Source organism: Chenopodium quinoa, unplaced genomic scaffold (genome assembly GCF_001683475.1).
Source record: "Chenopodium quinoa cultivar QQ74 unplaced genomic scaffold, ASM168347v1, whole genome shotgun sequence".
NCBI lineage: Eukaryota > Viridiplantae > Streptophyta > Magnoliopsida > Caryophyllales > Amaranthaceae > Chenopodium > Chenopodium quinoa.
In genome coordinates this window covers 4,880,751-4,904,036 of record NW_018745170.1, presented here as the reverse complement: position 1 = coordinate 4,904,036, position 23,286 = coordinate 4,880,751, and the positions used below count along the sequence as shown (strand labels likewise).

The window sequence follows — 23,286 nt, the reverse complement described above, 5'->3', positions numbered from 1 at the left end:
GAGGCCGGCTAGACCCCTTGATTCGCCAATGTTTGTTGGCTATTAACTCAAGAGGTACCCCCTGCATTTATCCCAAGTAATACAGGCGGTCATCTGACTCAGATGTCAACTGCTACCACTGGTTTGGTTAGTGATAGAGTTATCCTTGTCTCAAAAACGGCTACGTGATTGCCCTTGGGGACAGTCGTATAGGTGTCGTGTAATTAGTTTATAGAACAATGTTCCACCCAAAAGGGAGCTGCTCTCTACGACGAATTTCATCCGGAGGGATGCCGCCGGACGCCTGCTATGATGTTGGGACAGGTCGTATTAGTTTTGTAGATTTGATCAGTTGGCTTGGCGCGTGGTCTGATCATTCGGCCTGTGGCCTTGGTAAGTTCTTGGTGAACGTAGGTGCTAAGTAAAAGGAGGGTAGCCGCCTGTTAGGCACAGGGTCGACCAGGCCCTAATCTTTTTAGCTAAGTATTAGGGGGTTGGCTATGTGTTTGGAACCAGTCGGCAATCTTCTTATGGAGAGTAGCCGACTATATGTCCAGACGACATGCCCCTATTGTGAGTAAAATACTCAAATGGAGAGTAGCCGACTATAAAGGTACAGACGGCATGCCCCTCTGAAAATAGAGTGAAAAACTCAATGGAGAGTAGCCGACTGTAAAGGTACAGACGGCATGCCCCTCTGAAGTAAAAATACTCAATGGAGAGTAGCCGACTGTAAAGGAACAGACGGCATGCCCCTCTGAAAATAGAGTAAAATACTCAATGGAGAGTAGCCGACTGTAAAGGTACAGACGGCATGCCCCTCTTTAAGTAAGAATAAAAATTAAACATGGAGAGTAGCCGACTATTTGTTAGTAGGCGTGCCCCTCTTAGTACAAAATTGAATAGTAAGTGCAAACTTTTATTAAGTAGCTCTTGACTATTTACATCATTCAAAAGAAATATTTCTTAAGATTATCTACATTCCAAGTTCGAGGCAACGGTTGTCCGTCTGGTGTTTCCAGACGGTAGGTACCGTCCCTGACTTCCTCACATATTCGGTAGGGTCCTTCCCAGTTGGGAGTTAGTTTTCCAGACTCATTAGCCCTACCAACTGCTTCCATTTTTCTAAGTACAAAGTCCCCTACTTTGAGTGGACGCCTGTGTACTTTTTTGTTGTATGATCTAGTCATTCTCAGGCGATAGATTTCATGGCGCAAGACAGCATTGCCCCTCTTTTCAGGAAGTGAGTCTAATGCCAGGCGCATGGCTTCCCAGTTTACCTCTTCGTCATATAGCATTACTCGAAGAGTCGGCTCGTAGTGTTTTATTGGAAGAACAGCTTCCGCACCGTAAGTTAGGAGGAATGGAGTTTCTCCAGTCGCCCCTTTTTCAGTCGTCCTAATGGCCCAGAGAACATGTGGTAGTTCATCCGCCCATAGGCCGCCTGCTCGTTCAATCTTTTTCTTGAGACCGTTAGAGATGATTTTATTAAAGGCTTCTACCTGGTCGTTTGCTTGTGGACGGCCGACAGATGCAAAGTAGTTTGCAATTCCTTGGTCACCCAACCAGCTTTTGAGAACAGGCGTCTCAAATTGTGGACCATTATCGAAAACCATAGACATGGGAACCCCGAACCGAGTGATGACATTTTTCCAAATGAATGAAATTACATCTTTCGTCTTGATTCCCTTTACAGCCTCCGCCTCTACCCATTTAGTGAAGTAGTCAACGACAACAAGTATGTACCTCCTTCCGCCTGTAGCAGGCGTATATGGACCCAGAATGTCCATGCCCCACTTAGCAAACGGTAGTGGGCTATGAATGGTAGTGAGGTCAGTAGCCGGACGGTGAATTAGTTTGCCAAACCTTTGGCACTTGTCACATTTTTTCACCATCTCCATTGCATCTGCTTCCAAAGTAGGCCAAAAGTAGCCCTGTCGCCTTGCCCTTTGAGCAAGCGTCCTACCGCCTATATGAGAAGCACAGCATCCGGCCCCCATCGTCTAGTATCTCTCGTCCCTTTTCTGGAGTAACACACTTTAAGAAGGGTTGAAGGTACCCCCTTTTGTGAAGTTCTCCCTTTATCATTTCAAAACAGGTGGCTCGTTTTTTCAGTGTTGCCGCCTGTTGATGATCATTCGGCAGTGTACCGTTTGTCAGATATGCCCTGATTGAATCCATCCAGGTTGAGCTTCTGTCTAGGATTCCAATAGGGTTTTCCTCGATGCTTCTCTTCTCCATTACTTTCCAAAAAACAGTTCGAGGAGTATCAGAGGAGGCGGATGATGCTAATTTTGACAGTGCATCCGCCTGGTTGTTTTCTGATCTCGGCACTTGGATCAGATGGAAATCCTCAAGGGAGCCGACTGCTTGTCGGACCGCCTGTAAATACTTGATCATGGCCGGATGGGTTGCTTCGTATTCGCCATTGTACTGACTCACTATCAATTGTGAATCGGAACAGGCGTCTATTTTTCTTGCCCCTGCCGCCTTGCACATGCGGATCCCGGCTAGTAAAGCTTCATATTCTGCCTCATTGTTTGAAGCCTGAAAACTGAAGCGTAGAGCATACTCGTACCTGTCGCCCTCTGGCGACTGACATATGACGCCTGCTCCACAACCATTTGAAGTAGAGCTTCCGTCCACATATACCTTCCATACTTGGTCTGGAACTTGAGAGTCAGGAGGACGAGTCATCTCTACAATAAAGTCAGCAAAGGCTTGCCCCTTCACTGCTTTTCTAGGCTCGAAAGTAACTTCGAGGCTCTGTATTTCTATGGCCCATTTGATCATTCGGCCTGACGACTCCATGATGGTAAGTGGCCGCTTGATAGGTTGGTCTGTATACACGACGACTGCATGTGCCAAAAAGTAGGGCTTCAATTTTTTAACAGCCATGAAGAGTGCAAGACCAAATTTCTCCACTAGGGGATACCTCAACTCGGCATTTTTCAGTACGTGACTGACAAAGTAGACCGGGAGCTGACATCCGTCTCTCTCCGCAAGGAGAACAGCGCTTAACGCATGATCAGAGACGGCCAGGTACATGTAGAGTACTTCTTTGGGCAAAGGGCTGACTAGCCTCGGCAAGGAATGCAAATGAACTTTCAATTTCTGGAAGGCGGCCTCAGCATCCGACCCCCATTCAAACCTTGTCTTTTTCTTAATTGCCTGGAAAAAGTATAGGCATTTGTCGCCTGATCGGCTTAGAAATCTTCCCAAGGCCGCCAGACAACCTGTTAACTTATGAACCTCTCGGATGGTACGAGGCGACTGCATGTCAATGACCGCCTGCACCTTCTCAGGGTTCGCCTCTATTCCTCTCTGATTGATAAGGAATCCGAGAAATTTCCCAAACTCAACTCCAAAGACACATTTCTTGGGATTGAGCATGACATGGTGCCGCCTGAGTGTGGCGAAAGTTTCTCGGAGGTCCGACAGATGATCTTTCTGAAGTTAAGTCTTGACAATCATATCATCAATGTATGCCTCGACGTTTCTCCCAATCTGATCAAAGAACACAGTGTTTATCATTCGCTGGAAGGTAGCCGGGGCATTCTTAAGACCAAACGGCATGACCGTGTAACAGAATAACCCCTGATCAGTGACGAAGGCCGTCTTCTCCTGATCTTTCTTCCATAAAGGAATTTGATGGAAACAAGAATAGGCGTCCATAAAGCTCATCAAAGCATGGTCGACTGTTGAGTCGACCAGGTTATCAATTTTAGGCAGAGGGTAACTGTCTTTGGGGCACGCCTTGTTTAAGTCTGTGTAGTCTACACACATTCGCCAGGTGTCATTCGGCTTTTTAACAAGCACCACATTTGCAACCCAATCTGGGAAGTAACATTGCCGAATGAACCCTGCATCAAGTAATTTTTTAACTTCGGCGGCTGTCGCCTGACTTCTTTCTTCGCCATGGTTCCGCTTCTTTTGCCGTACCGGCTTCTTTTTCGGATCCACGGCCAGTTTATGTACCGCCAGATCAGGACTAATGCCTGGCATTTCATGGACTTCGAATGCAAAGATGTCCTTGTATTCTTTCAATAGTTTGTGAAAGTCGTCACCAAGGTTTCTCAGAGCAGTCGTCCCAACTTTGACTGTTCGGTCAGGACGTGAGTCGTCTAAGATCAGGTCCGCATGCTCACCAGCCGGCTGAGGGCGGAACTCATCCGACCGCTCCTCTGCCACTGATTGCTATTTTCTTTCTTTTCTTGCGGCCCCTGTCTGGGATGCCTTTCTCTTCTTGCCGCCTGCTTCTTGAACAGGCGCACTGTCCTTGACATTGTCAAGGTCTGTTTTTTCACCGCTTGACCCAGTGGCCATAACAGTGGGCTTGATATCCGAGAGATAGCACTCTCAGGCCATCCTCTGATCTCCCCTTAGGGAGCCGACTGTTCCATTATCCCTCTCAAACTTGAGCAACATAAGAGATGGGATTATAACAGCCTTGGAATTATTCAGGGTTGGTCGACCCAGAATCATGTTTTAGGCCGAGAGTTCTTCTACTACCAGGAACCGGACTACCATGTGTCGTCCTTCCCCTTTTTCGCCCAGGCGGATGGGTAAATACACTCGTCCCAGTGGGTGGACGACTCCTCCTCCAAACCCTACTAAAGGGTGGGGGGCCGGATGTATGCAATCAGTCTGATATTTTAGTTTCGACAGACATTTGCTACTGATGAGATCTGAGGAGCTTCCGGTATCTATGAGGATTTGGACAACTCTCTGGTTGGCCACTTTACATTCAATAACGATAGGGTCGTCATGCGGCCCTCTTACCCCTCCTAGATCTTCTTCAGTGATGACAATCTCAGGAAATGAATATTTGGACGGCCGTTCTTGTTGAACGGAATTTACATATAACCGCCTGATATTGTCTTTGTTGCCCCTAATAGTGGGGCCGCCTCCTGAGAAGCCGCCTGCAATGGTGTAGACGACTGCATCATCTGTATCGGAGCTGTCAGCCTATTGATTCTTTTTGGCCGACTGATTTTTTTAGGAAGTGTTCCCCGTAGATTTCTTGACATAAGTGTCAAGATCACCTTGCTCAGTCAGGCGGTCCAGATACCGCATGAGACTGATGCAGTCATTGGTGTGATGACCAACATCATCATGATAAGCACAGAATTTATCTTGGTTCCGGTTGTTTGCAGAACCCTTCATGGGGACCGGCTTCTCAATTGAGATCCGTCCCTTGATTTCTTTTAGGATAAACTGGTTATCCTTGTTAAACGCATACTTTGGGGAGTATGGTTTGAATTCTTTTTTCTTTTTCTGGGCCGGCTGTTTAGAAGAATCAGCCGCCCAGACCTCTTTTCTCTTCTCATCTTTGTTTGACGACTGATTCTGTCGTCCTTCTCTTTTGTCGAACCTTTTCCCGTCCGACTGTTTTACCGTACAAAGATCAGTCGCCTGTATATAGGCTTCTGCTTCAATCAAGGCCTCTTGAAGAGTCGCCACCCTCTTTCGAACCAAATCAAATTTGAAGGTAGACCCGTCTTTGAGACCTCTGAAAATGTCAGTATAGGCTACCTCATCCGGTAACCCTTGAATCTGTATTCTCATCAGGTTAAACCGCCTGATGTAAGAACGAAGCCCCTCCTTCTCGCCCTGCTGAATTGTTCCTAAATCAAGGGTCGTTTTCTTCGCAGGGATGTTCATGGCGAAGTTGGAGGTGAATAGGTAAGCAAGCGTCCTGAAGCTATTTACACAACCAGTCGGCAGGTTGCCGAACCATTGTTGTGCGATTCCTTTCAGAGTCGCTGGGAAACACTTGCACCAAGTGGGATCATCCAACCCTTGAAGGTACATCAGGTTGGTGAATGCCATCAGATGGTCTTCTGGGTTAGTAGTGCCGTCATAGGCGCCTACTAGTACATTTTTCACTTTGGCCGGCTGAGCGGCTTCAGTAATTTCCTTGGAGAAGGCCGACGGCTGTTCACCAAGTCTAAGCAACCGTAGCTGCCAGTCCATAGGTTGGACGTTTTTTGCTGCAGGTCCACCAAACGGAGGTGGCTGCAAAAAATACTGTTGTTGCGGCACAAATGGTAAGTTTGGTACCGCCTGGTCGCTATGAAAGCTGGTCTGACGGGAGGTGCCGCCTGACTGACTCTCATGATACGACTGAGTATGCCTCATCAAGGCATTTCGCAGACTGTCTTGAAAGTTTGAAGTAGAGGCCGACTCTGACAATCGGTCACTCTTCTTCTGCTCTAGCAGTAGCCGAGCGTCTGTGAATGTTTGCTTCGACCCGTCCGCCTGAATATGACGAACAGGTTTCCTATTTCCTGTAGGAAAACGGAATTTTGTGAAATCAAGGGCAGGTGGCTCCCGCTTCCTAGATTTAGGATGAGGAGTCGCCTCTCGCCCTTGAACTGGCTTCCTCTTCAGTGAAGTGGAGGGTTTCTTAGCCGACTGCTCCTTGACTGGAGCAGGCGGCTTCTTGTTGATCAACTCTTGAATCTCTCCCTTGAAGTCCCTCATGAAGGTCATGAGTTCGTTCCTTGTGATGGGAGCAGACCCATCAATCGGCTATTGCCGAACAGGCGGTGCGCCTGCTGGCTCACTTCCAGTTTGAAGATGTTCCCGTTCCCTCCTTTCGGTATGACGGGTACGTCGGGCCCTTAGGGTCCCGTCTGAAGCTGTGTGAGCTTCAACTTCAAATTCACTCTCGGTATCATGGTCCGACTGAACTTGAGGGTCGTCTAGGGGACGCCTCTCTTCAGGAGTCGGTACAGACTTGGATGCCATCTCAGAAGTACTCTCCCCACAGACGGCGCCAAATATTTCGGGGTTTTCTGATGTCCTGCGGGAGAGTTACAATTCCGAGACTGGAACCGGACGCCTGTGCCTGCAAAATAACGGAGACTCCTGGGAGCTCCGCCTCCAACGGTCAAGTTAGTACTTGATTAAGGAGTAATTAATGCGAAAATTAAAGTGATTGGGTCTCTCTAGGTGAGAGTGTTTAATGTAGGTAATCTGCTTTGTTAGCGAGATCAGCCGGTTATTACTGTGTGTAATTAATGTGTTTTTTCCGTTCTCCCCCTTAATGAGGATTAAGGGAGGTATTTATAACCTTGGGAAACGTGCCCATCCTAGGTTTAGGTTAACCTAGGGCTGACTGGGCTTCCCTCGGAAGTTGGGCCTGGGTGGCCGGTTTCTCCATTAGGCATGGAGTATGCCACATGTCATGACATAATAGGTCCAAGGTGGACGAATAAGCGCGTACCACGTGGCAAGCCCTGACAGTTCCAACTGGGGGACACTTGGCAGGACCTGATTGGCCCACGTGGCGCATTCCGATTGGTGGGTGCAAAATCCCCTAATCAACTAGGGTTTGCTTAGATAACAATAAACCCTAGATCTAGAATATTCCGGAATGATATAAGGAGGATAATGGATATCCACAAATATTTCATAACATTATCGATTTTTCCTCATTTAAAAAAAATTTTCAAAAGGAACTTAGACAGTCTTTCATACCATGCTTTAGGAACTTGCTTTAGTCCATAAAGGGTCTTATCAAGCTTGTAAACATGGTTTGGGAACTCTGGATTTTCGAATCCAGGAGGCTGTTCCACATAGACGTCTTCCTCAAGAAATCCATTAAAAGACGCACACTTGACGTCCATCTGGTACAGTCTAAATCCCATAAAAGCAGCAAAATTTATGTGTAAACGAATGGCTTCTAACCTTGCAACTGCAGCAAATGTCTCATCATAATCTATGCCTTCTTGTTGGTTGAAACCTTGAACACCAGTCTTGCTTTATTTCTGACTATAATGACATGTTCATCTAGTTTGTTTCTGAACACCCACGTGTTTAATAGCAGTAACCATAATAAATGGCTCTAACAGTGACCCTGTTCAATTTAAAGTGGAGTATTGTTAGATTCGTCTTGAGGTGTAGTTTCCAAATATCTATTTGTTAGTATTAATACGAAATTTCAAGTACAACGTATTTTAATTTACAATAATCAACCACATGTAAGAAAATCTACCTATCTTGGTTTGAATTATATTTCTAGTATATTATTAGTCTGAAATAAAAAAATTACTACTATTTGTAAGTTTTTAAAATAATGTGAAGCACTAGCCATAATCTTAATTTGTTTTCCACATTCAGGTTTATAGTTTTCAAAAATACGAAAGTGAAAACAAACAAGCCCTTTAATCAATATCTTCGTAACTTTATGAAAATGGAAAAATCTTATACAAAGTACGTATATAAATAAAAGAGTAATTTTCTTAAGTTTTAACCACCACCGTACCCACCAAAGTAACCTTAATTAATCTCGAATTTTGCACTCACTTTATTTAAAATAACAAAGATCATATATTACGAGTAAACCATTGATTTTCTGTTTTCCTTTGCAAATTTGATATGATATGCATTAGTATGAGTACAATCCAATACTCTTAAAGGACATGAAAATTAAAATGACATGAACGAACTCTTCTTTTATAGTAAATTTTCAAGAGATAATATATTAGAATAATTAGAAATACTCTTAAAAGAGAAGAAAAAAATTATGCATGAACGAAATCTTTTGTAGTAAATCAGAATTACCTAAACACAGTTGTCAACAAGTCATTAAAGAGAAGTTGCAATAATGGTGTCTTCACATCATCATCATATATACATATGTAAGCATGTTTCAATGATGTTAAATCCTAGTATATATTCATCACTTCATCAACAATCATGCATCATGAAAGTATTTTGCTACCTACTTACAATTTTTAATCACTATAATCCATACAAATTTGGTGGAAAGAAATATAATATTAATTTAAATATTTGCTAAAAAAAACAAGAAAAAGTCAAGTTAATCATATATTTTAGCTATAAAAAAATGGTTCACATGTGCCTTAGAGATATAGATGAGGATAGATTATTATTGAGCATACCTATAATAATCAACTTGGTTAGGCTGCGCTACAGTATTATTGTGTCAACTTGCCGGATGACCATTATCCAAATTATTACCAAAATCAAAATTAGAATAGTTTGGTTGACTCATATATATGAGATATTTATTGATCAATTATACTTTTATGTGTTAGGTGAACTTCAATTATTATATATTAATCACTTGTATTGCATAAAATTAGAGTCGTATACAAATTTTCTGGAGTTTCAGGAGAAGAAAAAAGGCAGCAAAATGGAGTCAAGTGGAGACATCAATAATAATGGCAAAGGAGGGTGGCTCAGTTATGGTTGCTGCTTTTAGAAATATGAAAATGGTCAAACCAGCAAATGGAGAAGATTGTTATCTTCATGAAAGTGAGGATTCAAAACTTACATATGGAGAGCCAAGTAAAAGTCTCAGGTATGCTTTTAACTACTTAATTATGTTTTACATGAATAATTGTCCATATACATTATTAATTGTTATCATATATATTTGCTTTTCATATATGTCCCATATTTATCCACTTCCTTTGATGGTTATATTCCAATTTAAAGGAGGGGTGGATGAGATTTGAACTCGTGACCTTTGTGTCACGCTGACTCCGATACCATGTTAAGAAACCATCTCAACTAAAAGCATAAGCTGATGGTTGAGGTCCGGAAATATATTTTTATACTCTATCATAAATAGTTCAGAAAAAATATGATCATGTGAGATCTTGCTAGATTCGTTTCAATTTATAATTTTTAGATATTGGTCATTAAAGATATTATTAGTGATTAAAATCATGCATTGACAAACGTGAAATGAGAAGGATTGTAAGATAAGTAAAAAAAACAAAAGAAGTATATATTTTATAATGCATATAGTAAGGAGACGTATCCTGCTAAGCTAAACCAAAATCTCTACATATATACAAGTCTACTAGACTCAACTTAGCAGCCTAGAATGAGGTTGTCTGAATCAATAATTGCTCATATCTTCAATGACAATGACAAAGTCCCGTTGGTATTTTTAGATTTCATGTTGGTATAATTACTATACCAATATGTGGTCTAAATATATCAACAAGTTTTTTGGTATTTTTAGACTTTATGTTGGTACAATTACTATACCAACATGAGGTATAAATTTACCAACAAACACTTGTTATTGTCATTCATTACAATAGTAATTATGGGCATGGACTTCCTCGTCTAGAATGCTATACCAATTGTCACTTAGCTAAGTTGAGTGGGTTTAATTTGTATGAGATTAGCATGTAATTTAATATATTATACCACTAGACCAAGTATCATCAAAATGTTGTTTATAAAAACATCTAAGACTATTAATTGTGATGGTGAGATTTGGTGAGTAGCTAATTATAAAGTTTCAAAGACTACTACTACTAGTTTAATTTTAATTTGATGAATAATCATAAACATGCTATTAACTTGATTTTATACATTATGTTGAAGGTTTTTAAACAAAGCAGCGTACATAAAACAAGGAGATAACCATGTAAACGGCACCAAAACAAAATCATGGAGCCAATGCACCGTCGAAGAAGTAGAAGACTTAAAGAAGCTAATCAAAATAATACCATTATGGTCAAGTAGCATCCTACTAAGTGGTGCAATGGGAGTTATCATTAGTTTCACAGTGCTAATGGCATTAGTCATGGATAGACAAGTCGGCTCTCATTTCAAAATCCCAGCCGGAACTTTCACAGTCGTCACCCTTGTATTCACTGCAATCACATCCTCTGCACTTGATCGATTCATATACCCTACATACAAAAAATTAACTGGTCGACGTTTAACATATTTACAAGGAATCGGAATTTGTCATGTTACCAACATTCTTGCCGCGATAGCCTTTGCCCTAATTGAAAGAAGACGACTCAAATTAATTGAAATATACCATTTAATGGACCAACCAAACGCCGTGGCACCATTATCCGCCTTATGGCTAATATTTCCATTAGCCATAATGGGGATTGGAGAAGGGTTTTACTTTTCGCCGGAGGTGGCATTGTACTATCAAGAATTTCCTAAATCACTAAGAAGTACCTCGACTGCTATGATCTCATTGCATATCGCGGCTGGTTATTACCTTAGCTCGGCGTTTATCGATTTGGTAGGGCAAATGAGCTCTTGGCTACCAAATGATATAAACTTAGGTAGGGTTGATTATGCTTGTTGGGTTCTTGCAATTATTGCAACTGTGAACTTTGCTTACTTTCTTTTATGTGCCATATTATACAAGTATAATAATCCTGATCCAGCATTAGATGATGCTAATCTTGTACATACTTAGCTAGTTGAGAAATAACTCACTTTATTAATATGTTTAACATTTTTTTATTACAATCTTATTCTTAATTTAGAATAATGCCTTAAACAGATCATGTACGACGTATTACCAACACATCAATAACTTATGGTTTTTTTAAATTCGTAAGAAATATTTGCTTGTTTGAGATTGAATTGTAGCTACATGGATGTTAAATTTTGTGATATAAATAAAGTTATGCAATATGTATTTTATTTTTATTAAATTTTTTTTTTTTACTCGGAGCACGGTTTATAAGCCATAAATGGATAAACTCCCAATTTTCAATAGGTAAAGATAAGGATAAGGATAATGATGAATGACATTTGTTAAATGCCTAACTCTTAGACCTTAAGATTTTCCCATTTATATACTTCTTTTGCAAATATCAATAGAAAGTTAGCTACTATACACAATTCTTATTTTAGGGTTCGTTTGGCATTGTTGTGGTTTTTTGTTTTTTGGTTTTTTTATTTTCAAAATAATATGATATATGTCATATAATGAATAAAAAATTAGTCAAACTTTTTAAAATCCTGATAATTTAGAATACTGACAACAAAAAAAGTGCATGGAAACACCTTTTTCTTGTTTCCTGTTTTTGGTTTTAAAAAAAACAGAAAACTAAAAACAAAAAACAATGTCAAACAAGCCCTTATGTATGCGTTTTGTTTTTCATTTGCTAAACACCACTCAAAATTAGGCTAGCATTATGAACAAAAGGTGTAAAGGCACTATTTTACCTCATTGATTCTTTTTAAGGCATTATTCAAATAATGTTCTATGAATGTCTTGTGTGATTTATACATTAGGAAAAATATAGTCATTCTTTATTCGTAATGCTAGTCTACTTTTAATCGTATATTTTAGTTCGTCTCTTTCAATTTGCTCCATACTCACTTGTCACTAGAGCTGAAATTTGGGTCGGGTCGTGCCGCCGTGGGCCGGATGAAGGAGCAGGCCGTACCGTGAAGGGCCGAACTGATGGCGGGTCATGCCGTGCCGGGCCGTCAAATTACACACCCTAGCCCACGACATGTGGGCCGCGGGCAAGGCTAGGCTTTTATTTAAAAAAAAAATCGAATAATTTATTATTTATAGTTCTTATATTATTATGATTCTTTTTATTATTGTTATTTTTATTATTAATTTGTTATAGTTTTTTTTATTATTTTATTTTTATTATTTATAGTTCTTTTTATTGTTGATGTTCTTTTTATTATTATAGCTCTTTTTATTATTCTATTTTTTTTTATTAATAATAGTTCTTTATTATTATTTATGTTATTTTTATTTTTATTATTACACTTCTATATTATTATTCAACAAATAGAAACCATGCATACATTTAAAAAATTTACAAGTACTACTTATGAGGATCTAAGTATAGTATAGTAATTAAAAAATAAGGAATACATCTTATTATTATTACTTGAAAGATTGTTTAATTATATGGTTACAACTCATTACTCAAGATTTACTTACTTAAACTCAAGTCTAATATAAGTCGAGACTCAGGAGTAAAGCTTAAAAACAAACTTAGATCATTCTTATCTAATTCAAGGATAATGATAAAGATCGTACAATAATTGATGAATAACTTATTTTATTATACGTTGGGTACGTTAATACAAAAATTATCTATAATTATTAGTATTTCATTCAATTATAGTTCTTCTTCTTCTTCTTCTTCTTCTTCTTCTTCTTCTTCTTCTTCTTCTTCTTCTTCTTCTTCTTCTTCTCATTCAAGGTCATCGCCTAATTGTATTGATTGGGAACTGTTAGAACCCGAACGATTGGAAGCAGAAGTTCCATCATCATTGTCGTTTTGTGCATAAGTACGATCTTGCGAGCGATATTCGTCATCCAACCAATCCTTGAAACACACACACATTTCAAGTGTTTTGGGTTTCATACTTATTCTTCTATCGTCTAAAACCCTTCCTGACGCACTAAAAGCTCGTTCGGAGGCAATAGAGGAGACTTGAATAGCGAAAATATCACGTGTCATTGCCGCCAAAATTAGATGTTTCGTGCTTTCCACCAATCAAGGAGGTCAAGGTCATACTTCGCTTCTTCGTCCATGCCTTTCATGAAGTCATAACTTAAGTACATTTGCAAATCCGAAACATCGCTTTGTGTTCTCTTAGACGATGATTCATTACCTGAAAAATTAGACATCATGTTAGCAGCTTGTGCAAATAAACCTTTGGCCCTTTTACTTACGTTTTTGGATGATTGAGAAGGAGCAAATCGAGAAACGATTCTACATTTAAAATGCAAAAAATTGATTGGTCACATTAGCTTTATAAGACTGAACATCATCATCAAATTGCATGTATTGAAAATAGATATCAATTAATAAAAATGTGCCATCATACTTTTGCCTTGGATCTAATATAGAAGCAAAAATATAAATCATAAGAAGATTTGTATAATATTTATGTCATTTTTCCTCCATTGATGGAAGATATACATCATAATCGTGTTGGGATTGATGTTCAACGAAAAGGTTGGCAAGTAAACATGCATTGCTAAGAAAAGGTTAAGAACAAGGATTATAAATAGAAAAAAAAACAATGTGTCATACTATAATAATTGTAAAAATTGCATATATTTTTTACAATTAGACCAATCTTCTTCTAATAAAGCAAATTGTGTAAACCTTTGATTAAAAAAAACTGTTAGTGGAACCTTGTACTTGATTGCCTTACTCAACATTTCATAGGTTGAGTTTCACCTAGTTGGACAATCCGTTTTGATTTTGATACCCTTTATCTTTTGCTGCCTAAGAAAAGCTTTCCATTCCTGAAATCTCATGTTAGAACTGTTAATAGAAATAATAACATTTCTAATTTTGTGATAAAATGGACCAATTGCATTAGTTCCATCCTTCACACACAAATTAAGAACATGACAAATGCATCTAATATGAAGTGCATCTTCATCTACTATGAAATCGATCAATTGTTGTTTAACTAAATTTGCACTATATGTCATGGATGTTGCATTATCAAAGGTCATAGACATGATTTCGGGCCTAAGATTATATGCATCAATAGCTTACATTAAATGATGATAATATTAGGAGGACAATTCTTCTAGAGATTTTTTTTTGTGTTGGGGTTGTAGTGCTCTATTAATGTACTTGTTAAACGGATTATTTTCGGCGAAAAGAAAAGGTTGTTCAGCATGGACTAACATTCTCCAAAGTTCATCCCTATCCCTCTCATAATTGTAAGTGAAACCATGTGGATGGTGTTGAGAAATTTTGGGGGGGTATTATAGTGTTTGGATTTGGTGATTCCCTACTACTACTAGTACGTACAAATTTGGCTTTTCTAGAGAAGGAGGGGTTCGGTTTGATGTCATGATTAAAAATACTACAATTAATTAAAACAAAAAATTAATAATGAATAACAACAACAACAACAACAACAACAATAATAATAATAACAATAATAATAACAATAAAAATAACAATAATAATAATAACAATAATAATCACAATAACAATAATAAGCTTCGATTGCTTTCCACTAAATAATTTCATGAACTTTTAATTTTTCTTAAGAATTTCGATGATTGAGATTTGAGAGAATTAAATATTATAAGAGATTAGAGAATAAGAGATTATAAGAATAAGAGAATTTAGAATAGATGAGTTGATGAATTAGGGAAAGAAAAAGATGATGAGTTGATGTAGCCGTTAGAAGCAAAAACTAACCATTAAATTAAAGCTGTTGGGAAATATGGTTGTTGCTCGTGTTGGGTTGTGCCTTGCGGGCCGTGCTGACAGGCCAAAATTTCGTGCCGCCACAGGCTCGTGCCCATTTTTTTTGTTCACGACCCAGCCCTCGTTCCTCACTCCTACATTAACCCTGCATGTGATCAACTATTTTCAACCAAAATTCTGATTTCTGTCAAATTGGTGGCGCCTTTTCAAACGGCTACCTGAAAGCAGAAGATGTCGACGGCGAGATTCCTCTTCATAAATGGCGTCCTTTCACCACCTTCCGACACACCGTCGGTCTCCACCTTCCTCGCAACTCACCCAGGTTTTCTCTCTCTCCTCTCTCTCTCTCTCTTCTTCTCTCTTCAACCGTTGAAGCTTAAACCCTAGAAATTCAACAATTTGCAGGTGCTTACACCACTACTCGAACCCACAACAATGGCGAAATCCTCCTCTTCTGGGACCGCCATCTCAAGCGACTCTCCAATTCACTCCAATTCCTGCTTAAATCGAACCCACGCCTTGTTTTTGGGGCCCAATTTTCTGGGTCTTCCTTATTTTCGTCTTCTGTGAATTGGGATTCTTTGATTCTTCGTCGTGTTAACGATGCAATGACGGTTTCGCTGCCAGTTGCGATTAAGGAGAGGGGTACAGGGGAGGAATTGGCGATTTCGACGCTTGTTGGAGGGAATTTCGAGGAATTGAGTGGAATTCAGGGGGGAGATGAGGAGGAGATGATTAATAGGGTGTTGGATGTGTATGTGCATATTGGAATGTATATGCCGCCGGTGTTTGGTGTTGAGGGGAATGCGGCGCGGTTGGCTGTGGTTGGATGTAGGAGGGATTTTGCTGAGGCTAAGTACTCTGATTGGGCAAGGTTTGGATATCTAGTTTTGTTTGTTTGATTCTTAACTGTCTTGTTGTTATTTGTGCTATGTAGTTTTGAACTTTATGTTTTTATTATTATCATCAACATTTGAGTACTTTGGTGTATGTATGAATATGAATGATATGAGGTTGAAAAAGAGAAATGTGTGATATTCTTGTGATACATGGAAATGTGGTTTAGAAGGGTTAAAGAAGCAGAAGTAGCTTTCTACCCCTTTGTTGAATTAGATGATTGCTTAAGGTTTGCCACTGGATTTTGAGACTCAAGGAGACTTATATTCATGTGAAGGGCTAGAAGTAATTGTGAATCAGTTAGGATCAACATCAAAACTTTCGTAAATGTGAGCTTTCATCATGACCGAGTGTACTTAATTATTAGGTGGTACTATATTAGTTGAACTAGAGGCCATGAAACAATATTTGAGCGCCTATTTTCCTCATGTTGAGTTACTAGTTTATGGACTTAATCTTTGAAGGGAAAGAAGAGGGAAGTGAGGAGAAAGGGAGATATAGTAGGGAGATCTGGCTGGTTATCCATACTACTCTCTTTATGTGCCCCTTGATGGCCTTGTCTGACCAAACCAACTTTGAATATCAGAGTGTGATTTATTTACTGCATTTTATGATGCTTTTCCAGTCTTACACATTTTGAAATTTGTAAGATGAATGTATGATGCATCTTTGCTGTTGGTGTAAATTCTTTAATATAAAATCTTATGCTTTGCCATAATCAAACCATGAGAAACTGATGTATAAAACATTACTATAAAAGAATGTTCGCATAGGCATTTCATGGATCTTCCTATTTTATGCTGAATATTTATGGCTTTAACTCCTGTGGTCATTCTGAGTTGTAATATGGGAAGCTATGTTCTAGGTAGGCTAAGGAAGCCATTGGAAATGTTGAGACCTCCTTCTGCTACCGAACTTTTATTGTCAGACAATGGTGATCGAATACTTGAAGGGTCGATAACAAATTTCTTTGTAGTTCGTTTTAAGGTGAGAAGTTATTATGTATAGGTATCATATAGGAACCTGACCTTTTGCACTCCATAAAGGAGCCCCTGTAAGCAGGATGAGGTTTCATTCTGGTTTTACTGACTTTTAATTAAAAGAAAGAGAACATTAAAATATGATCCTTTAATGCCTGTTGCTGTTGCAATTTTTTTTTTTCTATTTGTATATTTGTTTAAAAACTTAGTTTTCAATATCAATTGTACAGTATCAGTTTGCATAATCATGATTTATATTTTTGTAGTTTGTAAGTTTTGTTGAGTTCTTTATAGCAATGTAAAGGGTTGAAAAAGGAGTAGGGGACATGCACAATGCCATACATCTGGTCGTGGTCTATTGGTTCTACAGCTGATTAGTGAGTTTATCCATATGACTTTGTGAGAAGAATTATTGTCGTACTAACATGTAGTTAGTGAAGAAATTATGCCACTCCCCTCCACTCCTCAAGCACTACTACCTTTCCTTTTTTCACATGTTCCACAAAAAAACTCCTCACTTTAACCCTTTTAATGGCCAAGGATGCTTAATAGGTTACTTATTTTGGCCCACACACACGCTCACTTCTTTAAAATATAGTAAATCATAGCCTTGCTCCTCCTCAAATATAATAAAGAAATCATGTGGACCCAAGTTTTTGCACTCTTCTATATACAATTGTTATATGTGGAGTGGAGGAAATATGTTACTCTGACTCTTCATTTCGCCTTAAGTATTCATGTTGGAAACTTGACCCTTGGACATTGGTATGTTCGTATGACTCAGAACACTTCATTTTGGAACAAAATTGGGTAAATTTTTCTTTGAATGGTTGTGTCTAGCACTTCTAGCTGCCAAGTAACATATGAAGTATAATTTTTGTTTGTATCCATCCATAGTTTTGGATGTTTTAAAAATCAATAAAGCTTAGATATGATTGGAACTTTTCTATTTTGTGGTAATAAGTGACAACCTTTTACCATTTTTATTGGATTTAACATTCATAAGGCTAATTTTATTTAATCTAGAGAACTACCTTATTTCTATCCTTATAAAAAATTACATTGTAATTCTTTATAAGCCTACCTTCAAAAACATCTTTAGTTTTCAATCTAAATCCCCTCTTCTCCCCTGTATTTAGTCTTTTTACCCATATTGTGTTATTTGGTTCCTTCCGTTTTACATGGGACAACCAATTCGCTTCCATCACAAGCTTTGTACATTTAAGGTTTTCTCGCTTCCTATCTTAAACTTCTTTGAAACTAGTAATGAAAAATTTAACTTCACTTCTTAAATCTATCATGTTACTTCAACAGATACTTGTTAGATGCTTAATTTTTTAATCCAGGGTTTTAAATTTTGGTTGAGTGGGATTTGTGGTAAACATCTAATAATATTGATTAGTTGATTAGATACACCCATCATTGTTATTTATCTTTCCAAATTTTCAAGTTTGAAATTTAGGTTCTTCTCCGGTTCTCCATCATTTTTCGTTCATTCTTATTGAGTTGAGAGCACATCAAGATGGCATACCCGTAGTGCCTAGATGGGCAACAATAGAGAGTGAATAATTGTTGCTTGATACTAGAAGAATAGAGGGATTAAATTGGGGAAAGTAATTCAATGGAAAAAGGATGGAGATAGAGACGTTTATATAACACAAGAGTGTAATGATCTGTTTCCTAAGTGAATACTGTTATTGGTGGTATTATTTGAACAAAAATGTAGTTTAAATTTGAAAATTATTATGAGGTAGTTGTTTTAATAAGGGGGTATATATTTGATAGTTTCCTTTAATTTTTGCTTTTATCAATTCTTCCTGTGAATATACTTGAATGAATATAAAATCTTGAATGCAATGGGATTATGAAATGTCATCTTTGTTGGGTTTCTGAAATTGGAATATTTATAGGAGCGGGGGAGGGGGTGTTTGGCTTGGTATGAGGCTCGATTTGTTGGTCTAAATGTTTAATTGTGACTGTGTGTGTGTCTGCCGTATTTTGGCAGAGTAGGTGAACGTACTTGTGAAGGTGATTTTTAATTTGACCACATATAGGAAACTAGGCATTCCTGTTGCTGTGATTCTTTTTGTTTCTCTTTTTATTATTATTATTATTATTTTTTTTTGTTTTTAATAAAATCGAGTTTTCTTAAACATGAGTTTTTATGAATATAGGGGAATAATGAAGTCACTGAGAAAAGATCTATAAATCGCGGGACTTTGCAATCATATGAATTACAGACAGCTCCTGTAAAAGACGGAGTCCTTCCTGGTGTTATCCGCCAGTTAGTAATTGAGTAAGTGCACTCACCTTTTAATTTAGAATTTAGCATTAATATCTCCCTGAAATGCTTGTTAATATCTTAGTTTAAATGCTGCTTTCAGTTTATTGTTCTTATAACCATCAGTCCATCACTATACTCCCTCTGACCCAGACTAGTGGTTGGTTTGGCAGAATTGTCATTGGGCATAAATCCCACCTCTCTTTCATTCAAATTTGTTCAGTTATTTCGGTTTCTTAGAAAGTGAAAGGTTGTTTTGGAAGCTTGTAGTCAAGTTCTGCCACGAGATAATCCTCCATCTGAATTTAAGGGTCTGATTGTCAAACAAATCTGCTTCATCTTTTTTATTACTCTAAGAAAACATGTCCTTTATGATCTTTCAAAGAAATAGTTGTATTTCGTATTTAACTGCAAGTATTTTCAAAGTAGTTCTTGTTTTGCTATAGCCCCAGGGCTTATATTCTGAACAAGGGGAGGACAACTTAACTTATAATTGGTAGGTTGCTTTCCTCCACCCCCATTGATGAAAGGAATTATGGAGTATTATAATATGACTCACATGAGAAGAATACTGATCATATTAGCTATCTATTAGGGCAATTATTACAATTGTTTAGGTCATGCTTCTTAGTTCGTGCGATGGAATATATTGAATTTTGTTGAAATATATATATTCTTCATAATTATTCTAAAGCAACGCACTTTATGCTTCCCTAGTCAAAGATCAAGCTCTTTGTGTAAATTTGGTAACATTATTTGCTTCTGCTATTTTACAAAAACAGAATATGTTTGAGCAAGGGAATTGCAATTCGAGAAGAATCACCATCTTGGTCAGAACATGACAGTTGGGAAGAAGCATTTGTTACAAGTAAATATCCTATCTTGTTATTGTATGTGAACTTTCTCCATATTATTTAAAGGAAAGAGGCACCTTTGCTGCAGCCCTGTTGCTGGGCTATTATAAATAAATTTTTTAAAAAAAAAATCTGCATTGTGTTTCTTCTACCTCATTTGCTTTTATATTAGGTATAATAGACAGCCTTGTGCCAATTTGATGGTTAAAATCTCTTGTTTTTTTTTTTTTTGCTGGTTATATGGAACTTGAGTATGCATCCATGGCAAACTGGCAATATACAACATGCATAAGGTGCATCAATATTTGTAGAAAGAAGTTATTTGTGCTGTCTAGACCATTCTTTTTGGTCTTGATTCTTTTGCTTTAGTCCTTGCTATTCAGTCTACAACTTTCTCTCATTTTCTTTTTGATCTTAATTGGAACTAAGAATATACGAAGTAATTGATGTGAGTTTGGTTTTTCTATTTTTTTTTTTTTTCTGTTTATGTAAACATTTCAATTGTTGGGATATTATACCACAAATTGCTTGTTAAATTTGGTAACTTTGAATGGCATCCACCCTAATATAATTTTGAAAGAAAATTAAAAGCTGTCACAAATATCAAGTTAATGTAGATAGCAAATTCCACAAGTTTGATAACATTTGAAGTAATAAAGTTTAAGATTATGATGTGAAATTTTTGGCAAACTTAAAGACATAACTTGATGTAATCTTTTTTTAAGGGGGTAGGTGTGGGCAGGGGAAGGGGGGGGAATGATTATAGAAATCCTTTGAGTTATACGATAACTCCCAATTGCTCTTACAAAGCGTTAGTGGAGTTCTATCACTATAAATGTTTGGAGTACTAAATTATCACTTGCTTCTAGGTTTTCATCTTTTCTTGACGGTCTTTAAAGTAATTAATTTGGACCTCATTTAATTGCTTTTCCCATGTTGGGCATGCACCAACACCTTAAAGGTATATATAGTCTTGGCATGGCCTCTAATGAAACAATGCTAGATGTATCTGTTTGGATATTTCTAAGAAGCCTGACAACTTTGAAATACCTGAGCAACATTAATGATTAACAACACATTGGTCAAAGAAGAGCTAGTTTGGTTGAATTTGGAGAAATATAGTTTGTCATGTGTCATCTCAGTTTTTATAACTAAGCATAAATTTTTGGAATCCTATGAATATTTTTGTTTGTTCCACCTAACTCCTTTTTTTCTGTCTGCTTTACTGTAGATAGTTTGAGACTTCTGCAGCATGTCGAAACTATTCAAGCCCCTCGATCATGGACCTCATTAGGATCAAAATCCTGGAAAGAAGTGTCGTGGATGGAGAAGCATTTTAAGGTATGCATTTTCATTTCATTCCCGTACACTTCAAACCAGCATATGCTATTATATAGCTTTCTCACCTTATTTCTAATTTCACCTTCTATCAAATTAAACAGGAGAGTCCAGGGATGATTACTGCATTAATCCAGGTATATTCATTAATGTACATGAGCTTTAATAGTGCTGATATATCATTTGCTGTTTTAGGTTGTTAAAATTACCCGCAGAGGTATAAATTTGTTCTAGTCAACAGTAATACTGCATTTTTAAACTACATGGTTGGTCCTTAGCATCAGTTTGAAGGCATTCCTTTTTTGCATAATGTGGGCATTGGCAATTTGTTTGCTCAAGTTTTGGAAGTGTTATTTGGAACTCTTTTTCTTATTGTACATTGGAGGAACAAAATAAATTCTTCACTTTGAATGATAAAATTCTACTGCATTTTGGGAGTGCTGATCCAATCTTTTTCATCTCCCCCCTCCCTTTCCTATTCCTTCCAAACTGGCTGCAACAGCGAGGTCTTTCAGTTTTTTAGGTATATATAGGTTAAAAGGCTAGTCTAAAATAAGAGATATGGGGCGCTTGTGGAAGGGTATTTCTCTCTGGCATGGCTGGTGCAGGTAGAAGTGTTTATCTAATCCATCATCAACTTAATTGTAAAAGTTCTATATGAATAATTATACTTAACTGTAACGATGAGCTCTTAGATTCACCATGATAAGTCCTTTTTTATGCGCCTCAAACTTTTCAAAACATTGACCCCTAAGACATGTTTATGGATTAGAGGTTATGGACCTTAGGGATAACTATCTCGCTATAATTTCTTTCATGAAAGAGTAAACCGATGAATGATCTCTCTCACTTCTGATATACTTTTGCAGAATGAAATCATGAAGAGAACTGGACTTGAAGGCTATTCATTTGCTTTATGAAACAGGTTATTCACTGTGTAAGTTAAACCTGTGCTAATTGTTTATAAAGAAATTGATACTGTAATTTGTTACTTTTTGTGCTGCTAAAGCAAATTACAATCTGCCTAAAGGTTAGGTGATTTTAACCCCCTTTTTTTTTTCCTGATTGTAACTTAGATATTATAGTACCTTGAATCTTCTGTTATCAATCTTCCTGTGTTGTATTGATTCGCCGTGTTTTTCAACCTGCATTTCAATATTGAGCTGTATTCCAAATGCTTCATACCTTCACAATTTTCGTCCAATAATCTGGCAATTTCAAGTAATGAAATTTAACCAAACACAATGCTGCAGCATATATTCTCATGGCAATACATATTCATACTGCTTTTGCAAAGCTTAATAGCCTTTCTAATCTAGGTAGCACGGACCCTTCTAAAGACGATTTCCCCATCTAAAATTTCTTGATGCCTATACCGTCTTTGGATATGTTACGGAACTACTCCCATCCGCAATTCCTACTCACTAATGTACTTCTATCTCTTTTGATACATAAGATTTATATTACGAACTACTCTGTACTTATTTTTACATATACAATGTAAATTCATGTAATCATACACAAATTTACTTCTAAGCAAGACTTGTCAAACAGAAAAGGTCCGCGGGATTAAACCCTTTTCCCTCACTTCTAAAGGGTCTTGCCTGCTAATACACATACCGTATGACATTGCTACAGAGTCCACCAAAACTACCCCCTTCTAGAATTCAAGATCAACTCTGCTTTTCAGGCATATAAGAGTAAAAGTTAAATATTTCTACGGCACGTTATAGACAGAGGAGGTTGCTTCTTGTTAACCAAGTTGGAAATATAAATGTATTATACGGAGTACTTGTGTACAGCCAGCAGCAGTTATGCCTTGAATGATTTATACTCTATTCTCTATGTAAATAATAAAATTAAATACTCTATAGATTTTATTTAGAATAGTTTTGTGTCATTATATAAATATATTTAGAATATATGCTTTAAATAATTTAGTACAACAAGCAAGGGGACACAAGTGATATGCTACCTTTAAATTATAA

General features: G+C 37.7%; 2 protein-coding genes across 2 annotated transcripts; both read left to right on the top strand.

Annotated features, from left to right (window-relative positions):
* Positions 1–9,056: 9,056 nt before the first annotated feature.
* LOC110710358 (protein NRT1/ PTR FAMILY 2.6-like) lies at positions 9,057–11,276 on the top strand. The gene is made up of 2 exons (XM_021888644.1): positions 9,057–9,313; positions 10,357–11,276. The coding sequence occupies exons 1-2, from the start codon at positions 9,174–9,176 to the stop codon at positions 11,195–11,197; spliced, it is 981 nt and encodes a 326-aa protein (XP_021744336.1). The 5' UTR covers positions 9,057–9,173; the 3' UTR covers positions 11,198–11,276.
* Positions 11,277–14,995: 3,719 nt separating this feature from the next.
* On the top strand, positions 14,996–22,448 carry LOC110710378. Its single transcript, XM_021888669.1, has 8 exons — positions 14,996–15,270; positions 15,354–15,822; positions 16,715–16,832; positions 19,000–19,121; positions 19,889–19,974; positions 21,192–21,301; positions 21,403–21,435; positions 22,168–22,448. The coding sequence occupies exons 1-8, from the start codon at positions 15,180–15,182 to the stop codon at positions 22,216–22,218; spliced, it is 1,080 nt and encodes a 359-aa protein (XP_021744361.1). The 5' UTR covers positions 14,996–15,179; the 3' UTR covers positions 22,219–22,448.
* Positions 22,449–23,286: the final 838 nt, after the last annotated feature.